This window comes from Artibeus jamaicensis, unplaced genomic scaffold (assembly GCF_021234435.1).
Source record: "Artibeus jamaicensis isolate MK-2021 breed Jamaican fruit bat unplaced genomic scaffold, CSHL_Jam_final contig_387, whole genome shotgun sequence".
Classification (NCBI taxonomy): Eukaryota; Metazoa; Chordata; class Mammalia; order Chiroptera; family Phyllostomidae; genus Artibeus; species Artibeus jamaicensis.
The window spans coordinates 42,643,285-42,665,511 of record NW_026521812.1 but is presented as its reverse complement, the minus strand read 5'-3'; the positions used below and the strand labels follow the sequence as shown (position 1 = coordinate 42,665,511).

Below are 22,227 nucleotides of genomic sequence, written 5' to 3'. Positions count from 1 at the left end.
ATATTGTGACCATAAGCTGCTTTAAAGTCTGAAAAATAGCAAAATCAGTGCATTCAGAGACATTCTTCATTTCAAAGGCCAACTTGCAAGATATAAAAATAAGTCAGGAACCATAAGCTATGTACTTCCTATGCCCGCGCATGAGAGAGCCAGCAGGGGGTTCCCTTGGGCTTCCTTCCTGCCATTCACCCCAAATTTGATTTACACACAGCATATCCATTGCATAAATTGAAATGTACATGTCCTGGAAAAATAACTGAAAAAGAAAAGAAGGTATTTTTTATTTTGATGAGAAACAGAAGAAGTGGGTCACTGTAAAATAATCAACTGTGTTACTTTACCATCCTTCCCTCAAGTACTGCCAAACTCGCAAAGCAGACATTACTTTGTCTCGATTCCTGAAAGTAAAGTTGAAAATAGTGCGATGGTATGATATTTTGAAGAGAAACTGGCTCAATGTCAATGAACATTCTTGCCATTTACTTGCAGCATAGGATCAGCAGAAAGTATATCCTTGAGGAATGGATTATAATAAAGGATTTGATAAACATATGTGAAATATTTGGCAGGTTGAAGACTTTCCTACGTGTTGAAATGAATCGCAGCACATTTGGGGGACTCTTTGGTGGTGCTGCAGGTCAGAGTGGAAGTGTGCTGGCACTACAATGGTTTGGGGAAAACCACCTGCCAGAAAATTGTCTGGCTGTAGACAACATTATCAGCTCTCAGTTCATCAGGATGGGCTCTGTGGCCTGTAGATGTGTTTTCTAAACGTGATGAATTCCACATGTGACAGCCATTTTGTATATTAGCCAGTTAGACTTCTCCCCCTGCTGAATCCCACATGCTTTTCAAATAAATTCTATATCACAGCTCAAAGAATGTAAACAATTTAAATGCAGGATCTGAGATTTGCTATCACCGGGCTAACTTTGCCATCTAGTGGTAGCTATGTGGATAGCAGGCAAGTTCCTACCGGGATGATTGGGAATTGACGCTTCTTTAGGATCATTGGTGAGTGGTAAATTACTTGTGTTTTCTCATTTGTAGTTTAATCTAGGTCGCTGGAGATGAAAAATATCTTAGAAATTTTCTAGCCTAATTCAATACCTAAGAACTATTAGAGAGATTCTTAAATAAGGAAAGAGATTTCAAATTGATGCATAGTCTTCAGTATCTATTTGTTGAAAAGCAAATTTATTTTCCCTTTTCAATTCTCATCTCTCGCAATAGTGCTCCATGCCACCATAAAGTCTTATCACAATCTTATGTTTTTGTTTTAAAATTGCATGTCTGTACACTTTTTCTTAAAATGAAAAATTTCATTTATGCGAAAGACTCTGAACCATTCTTTCCCACCGTATATCACTCCCTACTTCTTCTTTATTTCTAAACATCCAGGGCTGACACACACAAAAAAAGATTCTTACCTGATAAGTGTATTGATTTCCTATTGCTGTTAACAATTATTGAAAACTTAGTGACGGAAACAACACGTTATCTTACAGTTCTGAAGGCCAGAAGTCTAAAGTGCGTCAGCAGGGTGGCATTCCTTCTGGAAGTTCAAGGTGAGACTCCGGTTCCTTGCCCTTTTCAGGTTCTAGAGGCTGCCCTGCCTTCCTTGGCTTGCAACCCTGCGTCCTTGGGACCACTGCCTCTGTCTTCACAGCTCCTTCTCACTCTAGGCCCTTCCACCTTCTGTGATGACATTGGGCTCCCCTGGATAACCCAATCTCATCTCCGAATCCTTAATTACATTTGCAAATCTCATTTTACCACCTAAGGAATTTATTCCCAAATCCTGGGAATTAGAACGTGGCTTTCTTTAGCAGCCATTGTTTGGCTTAGACAATGAGGGACACAGCAGTCAGAGATGCATGAAATCCCTTATAAATATCTACCTATGTTTGGACTCCCATCATTTGATATTAATAATAATAATTGCTACCATTTGTTGAATGTTTATTGTGCCTGGAGCATTGTGCTTATAGACATCATATTAGTTCCTCACAAAAACACTTTAAAGTCTTACCCTTAGCCTCTGGAAAATAATCTTTGCAGAGATTAAGTAAACTTCATACAGTCATGCAGCAAAAAAGTAGCTCGGGCATTGATTTGACTTCAGTGCCCACACCCTGGGTCTTACTCTTCATATTCGTGACATCACCAGCACTGTTATTTTCTCATGGCTGTAATTTCATACACTTTTTAACTTAAATGCTGCCACTGTTCTACGCCCCAGTCAGTAAAGAACATTAGTGAGGGCCCGAAGTGGGTTAGGAATTGAACTCTATAAAATACCTATTCTTCTCTACAGCTGCCCCCAGTTTGTGAAACGACTTCTAAAGTTGTTACAGGTGTTCTCCAAAGCCTGACCCATTTAAGGCTTGCTTTACATTTGTTTGGTCTTCCTGGTAATGACTCCCTGGCTCCTGCTGCGGCCTTTGCCTAAGCCAGCCCTTCCCTCTGCAGGTATTTGATATACCTGCGCCAGGCCACAAAGTCCACCTGTTGCATGCCAATCTTTACGGAGCAGGTAGAGGGTGAAAGTGGAGGACGGAGATGGCTGGTACACATTTCCTCATTTTTGTATGTGTGTAAGTGTAGGCAGTAATGTTGGGAGTGCAGGTGGCTGAGATTTGGATGGCTACAAAAGGACAAGGGTGCCCTAACATATACATTAAGGTAGAAGTTGGTGTTGGCCCTATAAGATCATCGGTCTGGGCGGTTCCTGACCCACTCCAGCACTAAATGTTGGATGGATTAATGCAAAATTCTGTTCCTTGGCAGCATGCTATACACATAAATTTGGACACCTACCTCACTACACAGGACAGGTGAAAAGAAAGGTCTGAGTAGGTGTGAACCTGTCACCTAGTGAGGGAAATTAATGTCAGTGCCGATACTTAATGTTAAGCCAGCAGCTTCACTTTTCATATACAAGAAAAATAATTCACTTGAAATGTTTAATATACTGAGCAATCACCTACCCTTTCATTAGTCCACCTGCCCTACCTGCGTACACACACACATATATATTCATATACTATATATATCAGGCCAGTAATATTCTACACACTCCAGATAGACTCCCTCAAAAAGTTATTTTTTCTCTCACTGTAAGTCACTCTCTTGGAATAATTATTTTGACATGGACTCTGTTTCTTTTTAGGCTGAGGACCTGATTCGGTTCCAGAATTCCTCATGTAGATCCAGGCTATAAATAAGTCACAAGAAATGCAATTTGAGAATTCTGTGGTTGGGTAATGTTCAATCACATTTGAGTTTAATAGTAATGAGAAAAATGTATTACAGAGGCACAGATATATTTGTAGGAAGGGGGAATTAGGAAAACATTCATCTGGGAAGTCTCTAAAGTGAAGCTGTCCTTGAACAAAACAAAACAGAACACAACACAACAAAGAGAAAAGGGAGTTCGAGAGTGTGTTGGAAACTGTCCTGAAATAAAAATATTGGACTGTAAGGTTGACTTTCTAGAAAACTAAAAGTGCTGTGAGTTTTGCTCATGTAAGAAGTTGCTTTAGGTGTGAACCCTCCATGGATGTTAGTTCACCCATGGAGGCAGAGTAATGACAGAAGAGTCTGTTTTCGATGTGTACCATGCTCTGGGATCACCGGTGAGAGCATACACCCTCTCGCTGAATCCCCACAATTATGGTGTGAGGTAGAGCTCGTTATTGTCCCCACTTTGCAGGCGAGGAAACCGGAAGTGAACTGAATGTAATGAACTGCTCAGATTCATGTGCCTCCTTAAAGTGGTAAAGATGGGACTTCGCCCATGCTTTCTCACGCCTTGGTCTGCACTCATCAGCACTATGCTGGCAGAGATGCTCAGATATTTGTAAATATTATAAGGACTAGCAGAAATCACATTTCTGAGGCAGCATAAAAAATGGTAATAGCAAGTCATTTTTTGCAATTATTTCTATTATTGCAAACCAGGTGCAAATGTGGAATAGTGTTTGCGCCATCAGTACAAGTTCACCTGCATGTCCTGATATCCTTGGTCCGTCCTAGTTCCCTTGTACCCCATTTACCTCCACAGCCCAGCCCATAATCAGCAGTGTGTGCACTGACGCGTGGGGGAGAGTCATGGCTGCAGCCTCGCTTTCCTTAACCAAAATTGGAATTTGAAGCCTCAAACCTGAGCCATCTGGAAGGCGACAGTTAAGGCCACAATTATAACTGAAAATTGGAAAAAAGAGGAGGATGAGGGAAGACAGGGACATCAAAGATTTGAAACTGTTACAGCTGCTCCACCAGTGGGGACTGTCTCTGCAGGTCGCTGAACTGGTGTTTTTGGATGAGAGGTGGATGGAGATGTGTCATCCTCTGAACCGTGGATCACTGCGTCCACAAGAGCTGTCATTTACATTGCATTGACATTTCACCACAAGGCAAACTTAGATTTTCCAAAATAAAGCATCCATAAACATTTGTCCAATTTTAAATTACAGGCCAAATTGGACGGGGTAACTAAATCCATGTCCTCTTATTACTGTGATCCCAAGACCATATTACAAGGCCCTGCCCTTCCCACACCCAGGGATAGACACGGGCCTGGCTTGTGCTCCTGTGCAGCTCCCGTGGCGGGCACGGGACAGACCAGCTGGCGGACTTGCACCGTTGCAGGGTCTGTGGTGTCCAACGTGGGAAGCACCCTGTGCAAGCCCACCGGATTGGAATCTTTTCAGACATGTTAAGTCACATATAAAAGTTATGCTTTTTCTTTATAAACCACCACACCATTCACTATTAGCTGTTGCTAATGTAGTGAGAGAGCGATATTCAGAATAAATTTATTTTGTGCCCAGACATGAAGTAGGTACCATTTGAAACCTGGTTAAGCCACCATCCCTGGAAGGACTCCCCTCTGGGGTGTGGCTCACACTGCTGCACCAGGACCCTGGCGGCCCCCGCGGTTCTCAAGCTGTGCTGAGCACCAGCATTGCCTGCAGTGCTGGCTGAACCATAGATCACCGAGGCCTGCTGGGGTCCTGAAACCAGGGCTTTTAACAAGTCCCCAGGGGATGCTGACACTGCTGCTCTGGGGACAACACTCTGGGCACCCTTTGTATGACAGTTTGTAGTTTGCCGTGTACCAGTACAGAATTCTGTTAGCAAATGAATGACCTTCTTTTGAGTGAGTGGTTCATGTTTCATTTTGAGTCCAAAGTCAGGAAAAAACCAACATCTCAGCTCAAAGAAGTACAGCAGCAGGAGTCTCCCCTTCCTCACGGGAAGGTCGTCAGCCTTTTTGTTCTGTTCAGACCTTCAGAAGGAGGCCTGCCCGCCTGAGGCAGGGGAAACGGCTTTGCTCAGGCTGCCAGTCCAAATGTCCACTCACTCAGTTGCCCACCCCACCCTGCCTCACATGGACACACACACAGCAGTGTTCAGCCAAGTATCCGGGCTGCCTGTGGCCTAGTCGACTGGACATGTGAAACTATAACACAGAGCTTTTTAAAAAGTCTGCCAACAGAATTATGGCACAGAGCGCATATTTTATTCCTTAAAGGTTGCAAGACTAGATAAAATTGTGCTGGAGAAACAACCACGAAAGTCCTAACTGGGGGGACAACGCTGTGGCACCGAGAGTGAGACTCCCTCTGTGTTGTTCAGCAACGACTCTCCCACCTTCATTGCTCCATAGATCAGATCACCGGCATCAGCGTTGATCTGTACAAGGCGACTCTGTACATTTCTCAGTGACGGTATTTGGCTGACTTTCAGTCTTTGCTGTAATCTTATATTAAGTACACCATAGACAGCTATTATCACAAAGGGCTGAATGAAAAATCAATTAAAAAAATTTGTTTCCCAGAGCAAAAACTCCTTTGATTGAAATTTTACTAAGAATTAGATAGATAAAAAATATATACATACATATTTTTAAAGACTTTTATGTATTTATTTATTTTTAGAGAGGGGAAGAGAGAGAAAAAGAGAGGGAGAGAAACATCACTGTGTGGTTGCCACTCACATGCCCCTTCTGGGGACCTGGCCCACAACCCAGGCAGCTACCCTGACTGGAAATTGAACCAGCAACTTTTTGGTTCGGCACTCAATCTATCAAGCCACACCAGCCAGGGCAAGATATATATATTTTTGTAATCATCTATTTTGGTGTGTTGATAACCTAAGAGGCTGCAAAATAACTCTGATTTTAGCTTTTTGGGGGGATGGATGGGCAAAGCTGTAATTTTTCATCTTGGGAAGCTCACAGTAAAGCATAGGATTTCAAGATTGCTGTAGAATTACTGCGTTGTTGGCCTTTTTCACTTTAATTCAATTAAATAGAATTGATGAAATACTCATTGTGTAAACTGCATAGAAGATAAAGGGAGCCCTGGCTGGTGTAGCTCAGTGGATTGAGCGCGGGCCTGCGAACCACACAATCGCAGTTCGATTCCCAGTCAGGGCACATGCCTGGGTTGCAGGCCGGTTCCCTGCAGGCCAGTTCCCAGCAGGGGACGCACAAAAGGCAACCATACATTGATGTTTCTCTCCCTCTCTCCTTCTCCCCTTCCCCTCTAAAGATAAATAAATAAAATCCTAAAAAAAAAAAAGCCATTGTTGCCGTAGACCTAGTATTCTTCTCATCTTTAAAAAAAAAAAAAAAAAGAAGATAAAGGGAAAATAAGTGGCTCAATATAATTACCATTCTGCGTGAAGTTGATTTGCCACGGTAATGATTAGAAAATATTGCGACATGAGCGTGGGTTTTCTTCTGAAGTACATTCTTTGCTGATTTTTGGGTGATATCCATTACTTCCCCCAAGAAAACAAGTTACTCGCTACTCAGTATTCAAGTGTGAGCAGATAAAAAATGGAAATTGCAAAACTTCTATGTATCCTTGTGGATGCCAAGTCATGGTAAAGATGATTATAAATTTATATGTTCAAATGTGTGCTGATTCAAGTTAAATATGTCATATTTTGGTGAGTGTAGCATGTTTAAACAACAAAGAGATTATGTAGTATATGTTTTTGTTTTATCAAAGGAATGTTATCAGCTTGTCAATACAATTCTGTACTCACATGTGACAAAATGAATTCTGTTGTGTCATGCAATGCCCATATTCCGCTCTGATCAGAGACAACTTTTGGTTTTCATGCCATGCACAGGATCCTATGGGTGAACCCTGGGTTAATGAACATTCCCAACATTCTTTGTTACTTTTGCTTTGTATGCCTCCACCCCCAAAAATAAGCTTATCAGGAAGCATTGACAGTCAAAGTGTTGTAAGAATAATGTAACCTTGAATTTGCCTCTGCTTTATACTAAGTGTAAATCATTTGCTAAGCCTGGACATTTCAGCTATTAGCTAAAAACGACTTGGAGCACAGCTTACAAATTTCAAAATTACTGCCCCCCCTAAAGTGCTACCAAGGCCCCCACCCTCACAAAGTAACAACAAACAAACACCAGTTCCACTACATGTATTTCCATATCTGTGAGCCTGCAGAAGCAAGAAAAGATGATAAGAAGATGTAAACACTAGAAGAGGTAATGTGTGATTGATCAGCACTGACAGCTTTAAAATGTCTGGTACAGAAGCACTGCTCCAATGATAAGACACATGATGAACAGGACTGTGTTTAATCGTGACCATGTTCCCCCAAGTGGCCAATGCAGAATTATAGCCTGTGGTCCATGAGTTCTGGTAGCCAATTTTAACAGACTAAAATATCACTGAGAAGCCTTTTTGTATGTTGCTTTGCTTAGATGGTGGTTCTAGGCATAATTTTGCTTAAAAAATGCAGGCTGCATTTTTCTTACTTAAACATCAATGGCCTGTGCATATTTCCTTTTATGATAAGGAGTTCTGCTTGTAAAAATCAAGGCAGGTCCATAGCAGATGAACCCGTTTATTTATTTTAAAAACCTCTGCCTGAGTCTACAGCTTTTAGAAGAGCATCTGGTGAATTCGATTTTGTCATTAGTCAGCTGGGTCTGCACACCACGGTTCAGGGAAATTCACTGTATTCTAATGGGTGTGTCTTGGGTTCTGTGCTAGGCATTCATACTCTAGAGATGAGGAATTTCATGGTCCCTGCTTTTAAGGAGCCAAGTGCAGGGAAAATGCAGAGAGCATCTGCTGCTATCTTTGTGTCTAAATCATCTGAAAGTAAGGCTGTAGGAGACCTAGGAAGGAAGAAAGCATGGCTTAGCAACAGAAGCCCACAGCAGCTGTCATATCCTACTCTCCATTTGCTGGTTTGTCTGGGGAGGTGGAGATGGAGATGGCAGGAGGGGTGGGGAGAGATGAGTTAGGGCGGGTGAAGGGAAAGTTGGGCGAACAACAGTGTGCTGATTTTGGAAATCTCTGTGAGCCTACTTAGCAGGGTGTTAGATTGCAGTAAAACCTAAGTACAGTGATAGTAAGGACTCCTATTTGTAGTCGAGGTGTGTCCAGGACCCAAGGCCTAAGTGACACGGGTAGGTAACATCTAAAAAGAAACATTGTAAAGCTTCTCTTTCTTTTTCTATTTTTAAGGACAAACCAGAAGAACAAAATGGAAAGTACGCTGTTCTGGATGATACTTTTCACCCTTGGGTGGACCCTCATTGATGGATCAGAGATGGAACAGGATTTTATGTGGCATTTGAGAAAAGTACCCCGGGTTGTCAGTGAGAGAACTTTCCCTCTCACTAGCCCCACATTTGAAGCAAATGCTAAGGTGGGATTAAAGAAAGTGTGTGGCATCGAATGTCAGAAAGAACTCCCAGCCCCCAGCCTCTCTGACTTGGAAGATTCTCTTTCCTATGAGACTGTCTTTGAGAATGGCACCCGAACCTTGACCAGAGTGAAAGTTCAAGGTCTGGTCCTTGAGCCAACTCAAAATATCTCCAGCAAAGGAGCACCTGTTAGGAGAAAGAGACAGGTGTATGGCACAGACAGCAGGTTCAGCATCTTGGACAAAAGATTCTTAACGAATTTCCCTTTCAGTACAGCCGTGAAGCTCTCCACGGGCTGCAGTGGCGTTCTCGTCTCCCCGCGTCATGTTCTAACAGCTGCCCACTGTGTGCACGACGGGAAGGACTATATCAAAGGGAGCAAAAGGCTTAGGGTCGGGCTGTTGAAGATGAGAAATAAAGGAGGTGGCAAGAAACGAAGGGGTTCTAAGAGGAGCAAGAGAGAAGTTGCTGGTGGTGACCAAAGAGAGGGTAGCAAGGAGAATCCGAAGGAGACAGCCAAGGCTGGAAGAAGAAGGAGGAGAAAGGAATCTGCCGAGGGCAGGCCCACCTTCCAGTGGACCCGGGTCAAGAACACACACATTCCCAAAGGCTGGGCTACAGGAGGGAGTGGAGATGCCGCCTTGGACTATGACTACGCTCTTCTGGAGCTGAAGCGTGCTCACAAAAAGAAATACATGGAACTAGGGGTCAGCCCCACCATCAAGAAGCTGCCGGGCGGAATGATCCACTTCTCAGGGTTTGATCAAGACAGAGCAGACCAGTTGGTGTACCGGTTTTGTAGCGTGTCCGATGAGTCCAATGACCTCCTCTATCAATACTGCGATGCGGAGTCGGGCTCCACTGGCTCCGGGGTCTATCTGCGTCTGAAAGAGCCAGACAAAAAGAACTGGAAGCGCAAAATCATTGCGGTCTATTCAGGCCACCAGTGGGTGGACGTCCACGGTGCTCAGAAGGACTACAACGTGGCCGTGCGCATCACTCCGCTCAAGTTCGCCCAGATTTGCCTCTGGATTCACGGAGATGATGCCAAGTGCACTTACGGGTAACAGACACCGGAACCCTGGCCACGGAAGAGCGAAATCGCAGAGAGAAAACCAGTTCTGATTAGTATAGTGAAATCACATCACAGGTTACTGGACTTGAATTTTATTAATAGCATTTCAACATTTTGATAAATGCACTTTTTCAAAATTAAGAGATTTTCTTACATTTAAAAAATTTAGGTAAAGATACTGAAACTAGATGGGGCATTTCAATGCCAAGTATACATATATATATATATATTCTTCTTCACACAATGGTAAGTTTGGTTTGTGGAAAAAAATGTTCCTTTCTGCTTTCTTAAAAATTAGACGCTCTTTAAAACTTCAAGCTGGTACTACAAACAATGTGATTTCTCAATGGACTTATTCTCAGGGTCCTAATGTTAGAAGAATCTAATAGGGTGCCAGTTGCATACTAAATGTGGAACTGCATATACAGAGGTAGACGGTAATATTCAGAATTAAGTTAGAGACGAAATTTCCCACAGTTAGTGCCACCCTGAGACTGACGCTCAGTCCCTGCTGCCCTCAGTGTTCATATTGTTTCCTCCTGGGGCAGAGAAACATCAGTTTTTTGTTTGTTTTAAAAAGATTGATAAGGAATAGCTTTATGAACAAAACTGTCAACTATTTTTCTGCTTCGAAAAATATCAACTGAACTGTATACTATTTAAAGCGGGAGAGAGACTTTGTTCCATGAAATAAGTCTAGTTTAAAAGTAAGGAAGCTGAGACTTTTTAAGATCTCAAGTTTTTATTTAACTAGTGTTTAAACCATGAACTTTCCATGCTTAGGGAAGGCAGTGCAACAGTTAAAAATGATCATGAATTGAAAGGCTCATCATTTCATGCTGCATGGTCTCCTATGTATGAGGTATTGTATTTTTAGACAAGCAATTACAGTCTTTTTAGGGACTTTATTCCCTCTTGACAAAATCCAGCCTTCTTCATAGGGCCATAGGCAAATTATTCTGGTGAATTCTCTGATTAGTAATTTTAAATAAATGCCTTAAAATGAATATAATTTAAGAACAGTTTGTAAAAGGAGGTTCTGATTATTTTCATTAGGGACGGAGGCTGCCCACTCACTCCGGCCATCATGGAGCCTAAGCAGACAGAGAGAGTTCAGTGGCTGCCCTGGGGCACTGGATGCCATTTCCTGAACAACCCGTAGGTGTTAGCTGACTGAATGGCCATAACAGGGCATTCATTCAAGCCTGTACTTTTAAAGGGTTTCAGTGATTTGCAGTTGAGTAAACCATAAAATTCAGGAACTGCATGGCCTGTTCTTCCTGGTGGTTTCTAGCCCACACATCCTCTTCTGCCGTGACGTATCCAAGTATCCAAGTCGCTGGAGTTCGAATTTATTTTGTTAGTGTTACTGGTTTTACGAACGGGGAGTTAAATCCTTGATGAGTATGCAAAGGAATATTTGATCAGATTATTATAAAATGATTTTGCAAAGGGTGTCCAAAATAACTGAGATTCAATACAAGTGTACATTCTTTATAATGTGAATTGGTTAAAAACATTCAATAAAAATTTAAGAAATAAATCAGTTATAACTGTGTATGTTTATGTGCAGGGTTTCAGCAATTATTAAATTCATGGTCATTTATTTCAAAATGATTCTATTTGATTCTAAACACATTCCACTGAGCATTATTTTATCATTGGTGCTATGCAACAGGGCTACTGACTCACAGGTTTGTTCAGATCTTTTTTTTTGAAAATCATCTACACAGTCACTGCAACTAAAGATGCTTCAAGGTGAATTTTGCACACTTATTGCAAACACCAAACTTCATCTCACAATCTTAGAAAATAATTCCTGGGATTTGGGGTGCTTTGAGTCAGTAGTTTGGTATGTAAGGTTAAATTCTGAATATACATAATTTCCTTAAATTATTGTACTTTTAAAAAATATAACATTTCATTCATTTTCTTTGCAGAGGTTTATTTGATTCTCTTCTCTTTTCTAACTGAATTATGAATCTTATATGACCTAGTCAGGACTACTAGAGTATGTACTACATTTCTTAGAAAGTAATATATTATATACTTTCTCTGTTATAATTAATAGGTTTGAAATAGAAAGTTAGTTTTAATTCACTTAGCTAAACAAATATACTCACAGACATATGACACCTACTTTGTGCAAAGGACTACAATGACTTACTGTGTAGAGAAACTTACCCAATTATTGAATTGAAATAACTATTTATAAAACAATTGAAATAAAAAATTGTGGGTTTTTTCTATATTCAGATAACATATTTTGTTCTATTTATGTTTTTAAAATATTTACTGATTTCAGAGAGAGAAAGAGAAAAACAGCAATCTGTTGTTCCACCTATTTATGCATTTATTGTTGTTTTTTTAATATGCCTAGACTTGGGACTGAACCTGCAACCTTGGCATGGTAGGATGACGCTCCAATCAACCGAGTTACCTGGCCAGGGCTATGTTTTTTCATGCTCCAATTGATAAGTGTGCAGGCAGAATAAGACTTTTTTTTTCTTTCTAACATACTTCTTAGTTAAATCCCAAATGTTCATTTTTAAAAAGACATAAACTTATGTATGATCAAGATCAGACTTCTGGACAAATCATTACCTCTTTTATTTATAGATCAAAGAATTACTTCATATTTTTTGTCATATAAAGAATGTCAGGGTTAGAAGAAACCATAAAGGTTACCTAGTTTATCTTTATATTTTAGATTTTAATTTCCATCCATACTATTTTCTTTAAGTAGTTTTCCAGTGATTAAAAAAATGCTAAATATTATTTAGGTATTAAAATTAATTCAGGAATGTAACTTTTAAAATTTTAGTTTAATTTGCTATAAATTGTAAAAATTATATTGTTTCTCTTGACTTTATACCAATGTTGGCCATTTCAATTACAATATTTATAATTCTTTGGTCTTATGCTAGTAAATCAGGCATTTACTTTCTTTAAAATGAATTATGATAATAAATTAAGAATATAAAGAGATAAGGCAATTGAACCAAGTCCTGGGCATTATAAGGATGTTAATCTATAGCTATAAATAATCTGGAAATAGCATCATTATTTTTAAAACGGTTTCCTCATAACAATTACATTTTGGTTACTGATTTTAAAAAGCCTAAAAAATACTTTTTCTAAACTCTGCTTTATATAACATCTCTAGCTAATTATCAGCAGAATCTTTTTAATACGCTGATTTTTATGGCTCATATTGCTCTTTCTTCAATGGCCAAATTGTAAAGTTTAGAAATATTTAGGAGATTTAGTCTAATCAATGGTGAAATCGCATTCTCATCAGATGGGTTCACTGTATAGAATTTTGTTTTTTCCCAGTTTATCATTCAACAAAGGGGAGAAAACACCCTCCAATGGGCTTCTTTTCTGCTCATGAACAAAGTCGAGGAGGAAAACTCCCTGTCTACTCCTTTCAGTAACAATCACTGGCAGTTCCTTCCAAGCTGTGAACCTCTCTGGAGCATGGTGGTCAAAATGTTGGTAACTTGTGATCCCAGTTGGGGCTGGTACACGTCACCCACAGGTGAGGTGCTGTCTTCATCTGCTTGGTTGCCATAACAAAATACCATATAGTGGCAGCTTAAACGATAGAAACTGATTTCTCACAGTTTTGAAGACTGGGAATTTTGGCAAGGCAGGTTTCATTCTGGAGCCTCTTTTCTTCATTGTAGGTGGCCACCTTGCTAGTGAGCCCTCGGGGTGCTTCTTCCTATGGGGACTAATCCCATCATGAGGGCCTCACCTTCATGACCTCATCTAACCCCAATTACCTCACTAAGCCCCCATCTTTTGGGGTTGAGCTTAAACATATGAATTACGGGGTTCAGGGGGAACACAAACATTCAACCCATAATAGATTCTATTCTAAACCCACAAGTTGCACCTTGGGTCAGGCCAAGGGAACTCACAAAGATCATCCTAGTCACAAATGACACTAGATAAAGAGGTATGAATGGCAGCTTAGGCCAACCAATCACCTTCTGCCGATGTTCATTACCATAATCTCAAGTGTTCATACATGGCACAGAGGAGGTGATACATGGTTAAAGTATCAAGTATTCATTGAGGGCATTACTTATTCACTGGTACATGATAAGGCTTTAAAAAGGCTAGAGATATCATTTGAAGTGTATATTATATTAAAGGTATTGCTACATATTTAAATAATGGAACTTTTATATTATAATTTAATATCAGAATATTGTGGCACTTAAGAAATCAGATAGTTGCCTTATTTATGATAAAAATGGCTTCAAACTGACACATCCCAGGCTCCTGCAGTTACTCCTCATCCCCTTTGTCCCCCATGAGACATAAAGTAAGAAAATCTCTGTCTTACAACTTGCTGCCAAAATATTTATGTTTTGGCAATATTTTTAAATTTCCGATAATATCTTAAGATCTGTTCACTGTTTTCAAGCACTGGGAACAACCTGGCTGCTTAGACTATCTACTTCAAGTCACAGTGTAATCGATATGTGAATATATGATCTGTTTTTGGCTTCTAGTGTGGTTTTTACCAAGCTTTGGCTATATGAACATATTTCTATCTATACTTAGAAATGTTTTACTAGTACTCGAACTTGGATTACACTATTTTATTTTTGTGTATGTATTCATATCCTGAAAAGTATGTTCACTTTCACACATGTGAAGGGAAATACCTTGGAATCTGTTCATATGACGGAACATAGATGATTTTGAAAAGTTCCTATAGGCTTTTGCTTAGCCTAACCACTACTCATTTCCTTACTGCTCTCTGTAGTTTACATTTAATTTCATCAGTAATTTGTAATATACCATACAATTAATATCTCATCTAGAATTTTTTTGGCTGGTAATTTCAAGTATTCAAAATGTAAGAAAAATATTATTCTCTGATAACCAAAATGAACAACACAAACTTTTACTCTAGATATAATCTTAACAAGTTTGGAAATCTGATTTCCCAAACTAAAAGTAGAAGGCAGCTGCCAAGGCAAGTCTAGAACAGTCCTATGAAGTGATAGCCTAACGACAGGCACAACAAAGAACTTTTAAAAAGGTACAAAAAGTATGAAATTACAGTAGTTTAGAGCTACACAGTTTTGGTGCAAGTGGCCATGTGAAAGCATATCAATATACAATATGTTTATAATGACTGTATAATCAATATAACATTTAGGTATGTTCAGTATGAGTTTTAGAGGGCATTACCTTATACAGAAATTTTCATCAAAAAGTCTCAACCTGTTTTTTTAAGAGTATTGTTTTAAAAAAGATAAATGATAAAAATAATTTTTAAAAAATTGAAAGAATAGAAATATTGCTGCTCTACAGAATTGACTTGTTTTAATACTAAAATATAATTCTAACCTCAAAAATCAAGAAAAAATTATTTCCCTAGTATTTTAGTAAACCCCACAAATCCTAAACTGTTAAAACATTTGTCCATTTTAGATGTTAATGTATGTTATTGTAAGTTTAGAATTTATCATATGGCTGTACCAGGTTATGTATAGAGTTGGTAGGCCAACTCTGTGTGTAATGGGAAAAATCGGAATAAAATACCTTTAATTGTCTAACTCTAGTAGACTTCCCTGTATAAAGTAAATGTTCACTAAATATACTATCCTGACTTTCAATTAGTATTACAAGATTATAGAAATTACTTAATATAATTGAAGGGAAGAAAGAGGAGAATATCCTAAGAGCAGAGACCAGCAATCATCCCAGAAGAACTACTGTGAGTGTGTCTGAATGTGTCTGAGTGTGGTGCTGGTGGGTAGGTGGGGGGGATTGGGGTGAAACAGCTCTTGTTCTCTGAAAATAGTCATCTCCTCCTCCCCATTATCCTAAGCTTCCAGCTACTGAGTTAGGCTAACAAACAATGCAATATATTTCTAAGAACTGCCTATTAAAGTTTATCTTTTCTCAGTTAGCTAAGGAATTTACCAAGAATAATCCATAGAGTATGAAAGCTTCTGGAAGACAAGGAGAAGCCTCTTTCTGTTCCCTGCACCAGGAGTCAAAACTTTGGGATTTCGTCTTTACTTAGAATTTAAACTAGTGCTACTGACCCAGATACCAGATCACAAAACACCAGAAACCTTGGGATATAGAAAGAAAGACCTTGATAATAATACACAGTAGACTTCTAGGAGGACGTGTGACTTTTTTTTGTCTCAAAACTACTTTAAATAGATCAGTTGCTAGAAAAATTTGCAGCCAACAACTTAGAAGATACAACCTTTAGGTTTTTCAAAAAATTTTTTCTTTGCAACTACCACAAAAGTGCTGTTTTTTTTTTCTTTTAAAAATTAGGATCAGCTTGGTGCGAAGATTTTACTTCCAAACCAAAGTACCACTTTATCAAGCAATTGCCTAAAAATAAAGTGTGTTATTTTTGAGATTTAGTATTTTGCCTCTGTACTTGAAACATTTACTTTAGAAGGCTTTCTTTGTGGCCTGAGAAAGCGAGCCACACCGCTGTACTCAGCACATGCGCAGTGGTGCCCCTGCCTGGCATTGGTGCAGGACTCCCCGGGATGGTAAGCAGACGTCCTGGGCCCGGTCGGCCTACACAGAGCTCCGTGCCTCTCCTGTGCATCCCAAATTAAAGCTTCGGTTTTGATTAAAAACTAGTGTATCATGATGCTGCATGGACTACCTATTTATAATCAGTAACTAAACGTGTCAATTTTTAGGCTAGATCAAACAAAAATACTCTGTGGCTTTTCTATTTTGAAGTGTTTGGAAGTTTTCACTTTTGCTGGAATCATCTGTAACTTTCAAGTAGAGCTACCGACCCATGGTCCACTGGATTTATGACATTTCAGTGGTTTCCCTTAGCCCAGTGGTTTCCAAATTTGGCTGCTCATTGAAATAGCCTAGGAAATTATTTTAGAAAGCCCGTTTCCAGGGCCTCAGCGAGATCTCCCGTTATCCCGAGGAGTGAAGCCCAGAAACCGATATGTGATAAAGTTCTCCAGGTTATGACGACGATCACCAGGCTTGGGAACTGCTCTCACAACCTGTCTTTCCTAAACCGGTCGTTCTCCCTCCTCACAGTCCTCCCTCTGTGCACGGTGGTATTTTTTTCTTTTTCCTCCAGGTTAAGTATTCCCTCAGTTATACCTGCCTTTATACTTTCTCTTGTAAACTCTCTCAAGTATGTTGGTAAGGAAAGTGGTGGCAAAACAATCAAATACAAAGGTGGTATTCTTTTCCGTATTTTTTGAGCATCCTCACACTTTTATTTTATACACTCGACTTAGCATTTCTACAATATACTCGTAAAGGGACACCACTGATCAAAAGCAACGTCCATTTTACATGCTGATAGCTACTAACAAGCTGTGTGCCTGTGTGCAAAGCACGCCGCGCCACAGATTTATACAAAAATCAGTTCCTGGTTCAAATAAAGAAGGGCTTTCTCGCAGGTAAAACTGTCCCGCAGCAGATCAGACAGACTGGGTGGTCAGGATGCTGTTGACAGCAGTACAACCTAGGGCACCCTCGGGCCTCGGATATCTTCTGAAGCACTGGGGACCTCCCCAGGGGGCAAGGCCTCCACATAGTGGCCCATCTGCCCGCAGCCCGGACAGTCACATACGGTACTGAACCCTACATATGTTCCATTTTTTTCTTATATATACCTATGATAAAGTTTAATTTATAAAATATGCACAGTAAGAGATTAACAACAATTTTAATAATATATGGTGATAAAAGTTAGGTGAATGTGGCATTATTAAGTAAAATAAGGGTCACCTGAACACAAGCTCTGTGATACTGTCACAATTGTTCTAACAACCGAGGGGGTGGAGTATATGGCGTGGGCCTGCCAGACGGAGGAGTGATTCCCTTTCTGGGCTGGACAGAGACAGGGGTAGATTTCATCCTGCTCCTAAGACTGGCACACAATTTACAACTTTTATTTTTTTGGAATTTGCCATTGAATATTTTAGACTGAGACTGACCGTGAGTAACTAAAACCTTGGAAAGCAAAACCACAGATAAAGGGAACTGCTGTGTTATCTATTTATTATTTATAATACACTTTTCAATATAGGTTAGATCAGATCAGTAAGTTTAGCAAAATTTTGTTGAGTCTAAACTTAGGCACATGGAAAATAGAGATAAGTCCTAGAGTCTACCCTTCCTCAAATAATTCCTAGTCCAGTAAGGAAATCAGATACGTATTTTAAAAATACACTTTTAAAATAGTGTAGAAGAGGTAAAGTAAAAGGGCCGACAAGCTGAGGATTCACTCTGTTGGAGGGGGAGGGCTGAGATGGTGAGAAGAAAGACTTCCTAAAGGAGGTGGTGGCTATGCTGAGTTTTGCTGGAGTTTGCCAGACTGTCAGTAGAGAGCTTGGGGAAGCGGAGGGCATCCCAGGGCGAAGACACTGCTTGCGGCACGGAAACGTGACACTGCTCAGCATGTTTAGGAGACCACAAGCATCTGGGGACTGCCAGGATAGGAGGCTGTTGTCCCTTAGTGGTGAGGAATAACCAGAAATGATGCTTCCACTCTAGATTTCTAGCCATGAATCGACTTCTGGCCTTGAATGGCATGCTACAGAGCTTGGACTTGAACCTTTAGATAACCAAGCATTGATGCAGGTTTTTAAGTCAAGGAAATGTGGCCACATGGAAACTTGAGAAGGAAGCCCGGCAGCACCACTTAGGCAAGATCTGGGTGGGGTTTTGTGGGGGTTAGAGACAAAGAGCCCCGTGAAGAGCCGCTGCACTCAGGAAGTGGCAGTGGGAAGGGCAGGAGAGCACAACTCGTGAGACATTCTGCAGCAGAGCGTTCAGTGTACTTGGCGGCTCACTGACTATGGAAGAGAAGGGTTGAGGGTGGCATGTCCCGAATTTCTGGCTTGGGACACTAGGTAGAGGTAGTGACACCACCAACTAAGACTGAGAAACTAGGCTTGAGGAAAAATTCCTAGACATGTATGCTTAACATTTTTGTAGAATATTCATCAATAAGGTTGGTAACACCCATATATAAAGCACAGATAACAAAGATATATAATAAATTCTGTAACTTTATAGTGAGCTAATTCATTAGTTAACATATAACCAACCAGTCATGTATTTTGTTCTGAACTCAAACAGCAACCACATGCTTGTCAATCTGTTCTAAACTAAATGTTCCTTTTAGTTTAAGTTTGAAGACATATTTTTTCCCCTGAGAGGATGAATAGGTTTTCTAAAAATCTGGCCTCAAATTTACATCAGATGTGTTACATACATGGTCACAACTCCACTTCCTGTTTTCAATAGAGTGCCAAAATCCATGTGGCCCAAAATAGATGATTCAAAAGATAAGATCTCCAAATTTTCTTGGCATGTATTTACAAGGCTTTTCAGGCTGTAAGGTTTAATTTCCTGTGTAGGTTTTTTAATAAAGATAATTATAAATTATAAAATTAGTTGATTTACCCCCAAAATGTTCCTACTCTAAGAGACAGTGAAGAAGCATGGGATGTTTGGGTATCCGGAAGTGAATCTGACATTAAAGATTCAGAGCAGAGAACACAACCACTGAGAGATGACCATCTCCCCCTCCCCTTCCTGGAAGGTGACCCTTCTAGTTCCTGCCCCTTTGGAGGCCTGCTGTCTGCAGGTCTGGGTTCTGCTCCAGGCTACAGTTCCATGTAGCCACAGGCTTTTGTTCAAAGTGGTCTCCCCACTGCAGCCCTGCTGGCTGCAATCGTATGTCGCACACACACTGTGTGCATTCTGAATATTTTTAACTTCAACAGCATCTTTCATCTCAGTCAAATCATGTCTAAATTTTTCCTCTAGGTTTTTTTTAAAGCCACTGTCAAAATATATTTATTAAATGTCTTGATCTCCAAGTAGAAACACCTTTAATTTTACTGTTGGAGAAAACATTCTATAATATTAGCATTCTTCATTTTTGTTCTTAAGAAGCACCATTAGATCCCAGAAACTGTATCTTAGAAGGAATCTCTAGGACGTGGAGTTTCCCTATGTCGTGGATGTTGTCTGTGTCCCGTCCAGGTAGCCCTTCCCAGAGGACAATAAATTAATTCTCCAGCTGTATTGAATTGTGAGTCGTATTTATACATGTAGCAGGTACTTACATTTACCCAATTTTTACATGGATTTAGTAATTCATTAAAAATACTTCTTAATAATATTGATATTAATAATTATTATTACCTATTTTTAAACTTGTCATCTCCATCCTTTAGTGTCCTACCAATAATAGATAAATGAGAAAATCTACAGGAAAAATAAGCATAAGAATTTTTAAAGTAACAACAGGAATATCTCTCAAGCACTACTTTTTGCCAAGTGTTCTACTTGCATGATCTCATTAAATAGTGAGTATACAGATAGACATTTTTCCATTCTGCAGACAAGAAAACTACAGTTTAGAGAAGTTGAAGCACTTGCCTCAGGTAACAGTGGGTGGTGGAGCAGGGAGACCCTGCCAGGCAGGCTGATGCAGAAAGCTAGTTTCTGCGCAAACCTCAGCATCCCTTAAAAAGGAATGTGGGGGTGGTGGAGGCGGGCGTTTGGAAAGGCACTGGACACAAAATAGTGGCGGTGGGGTTCTTACATAAACACACACACACAACACTGTAATCTATTAGTCAACTTTTTCTCTTTCAAGAGCACAAGAACAATTCTTTTAGATCTTCAGAGGCAGTTTTCAAAGTGTGATCTGGGGACTGCTGAGAATCCCAGACAGCCTTTCAACTGGTCTGTAAGGTCAAAACTATCCTTATAACAATACAGTGAGGTAAAAACTATTTTCACAGTAATACTAAGAGACACTTTCTCACAGATGCGCTCGCGGAGGAATCTTCCAGTGAGTGCATGACAGGGGTTATTACAACAGATTGAACACAGAAGCAGATGTAAGACTGCAGCTGACTTCTGTTAAGTCTAACGGGAAAGGAATCTGCAAAGATGGCAAAACTCTTCTAAAATGTTTTTTTATAAATTGGAATTTTTCAAAACAATTTTATTTATGTTAATATATAATGGTTTTAATATTTTTATTTTAAGTGAAGGACACATTTAAAAATTTTTTGGTGTTAATTTCTAACTTAGTAAGTATGGGTGGCTATAACCCATGTATACAAAGATTCTGGAGGTCTTCAATACATTTACAATTTCAGCCCTGAGTCCAAAGAGTTTGAAAACCTCTGTGTGTCAATCGGTATGGAATATTATTACAGACTCATTTATAGAATCTCTTTATATTTAAGAATTGTTCGAAGATGCATGTCCGAAGTGGAAAGGAACCGGGATGGTTTAGCGCCGCAGCCCTGAGAGTTTAACTAGGTTAATCGCCATATCACAGACTGACAGAACGTCGCTCCCTCATGCATTTTCACTCACAGAGGAGATCTGAGTATGTATCCAGTGGTGAGATCTGCCCTCAGCAAGGCTTCGAGAAACAAACTGTCTTACTGCCTAAGAGGATAAACAGCAAACTAGCACAAAACCTGCTGCCTCAAAAACACAGACCCGTGACTTTCCAAGGAAAACAACACTCATTTGGATTTTCAGCAACTACTTCCACACAAGAAACACGGTGATCACTGTGCCCTTTTCCACCAACAAGCACTTGAGGCGATGTTGTTGAAGGGGCTGATTCAAAAGGCAGAAAGAGGGCTTGGGGAAATTTATCTTCTGTGAATCAAGTTCTCATTTCTTTTTCATATCTACTCCTTTCCCCCTTTTCTGAACCCATGACTCCTCCCCTAAAACCTTTTGTTTCTTCATTTTTTAAGTACAATGAATAGTGTGAAAGATAGAGAACAAAGGATGCTGTAATAATGAGAACCACTTGCAATCATTATCTTATATATAAATTGATTCAAATCTTCAACTTGATGGGTTTTAATTGGTGTTAGTTATTCTACTACAGTAGGCTGAGTTATTAAAACTCTAATACCATTTAACTATAAAAGCTCTATATAAGAGTTATTCTTTAGTAAGATAATAAATAGCCCAGCAGGATCCAGGTAAGTGAAGGTATCTCTAAGAACTAACATACTGCATTCAGGACTTCCGCCAAGATGGAGGCATAGGTGGAGATGCCGCGCCTTCTCACACAACCAAGTTTAGAGACAACTAAATATTAGCAACAGAAAACACAGCCACAGAACACAGAAAATTGAACTTTTTGGAAGTCCGATAACAATGAATTCCTCAGCCTGACCTGTAAGAGGGGTGCAACCAGCAGGTGGTGGAGCCGGGTTGCACAGGAAAACTCGGTCAGATGACTCAGGCGTGCGGAATCCAGGTGCAAGGTTGGACCTAGTGAGCAACCAAGCCAGCGACCGCGGGGGGTGGGGTAGGGGGGGAAACAGCGAGGGAGCAGGGCTGCGGGTTGACTGTGGTCGCGCATTTGTGCGCGGATAGACAAGCGAGGGAGTGGGCGATTGGACCG

The 22,227-nt window shown here is 40.1% G+C and overlaps 1 protein-coding gene across 1 annotated transcript; it reads left to right on the top strand.

Annotated features, from left to right (window-relative positions):
* Nucleotides 1-1,510: 1,510 nt before the first annotated feature.
* On the top strand, nt 1,511-9,897 carry PRSS35 (serine protease 35). The gene is made up of 2 exons (XM_037143816.2): nt 1,511-1,568; nt 8,523-9,897. Exon 2 carries the CDS (start codon nt 8,542-8,544, stop codon nt 9,769-9,771), a length of 1,230 nt encoding a protein of 409 aa, XP_036999711.2. The 5' UTR covers nt 1,511-1,568; nt 8,523-8,541; the 3' UTR covers nt 9,772-9,897.
* Nucleotides 9,898-22,227: the final 12,330 nt, after the last annotated feature.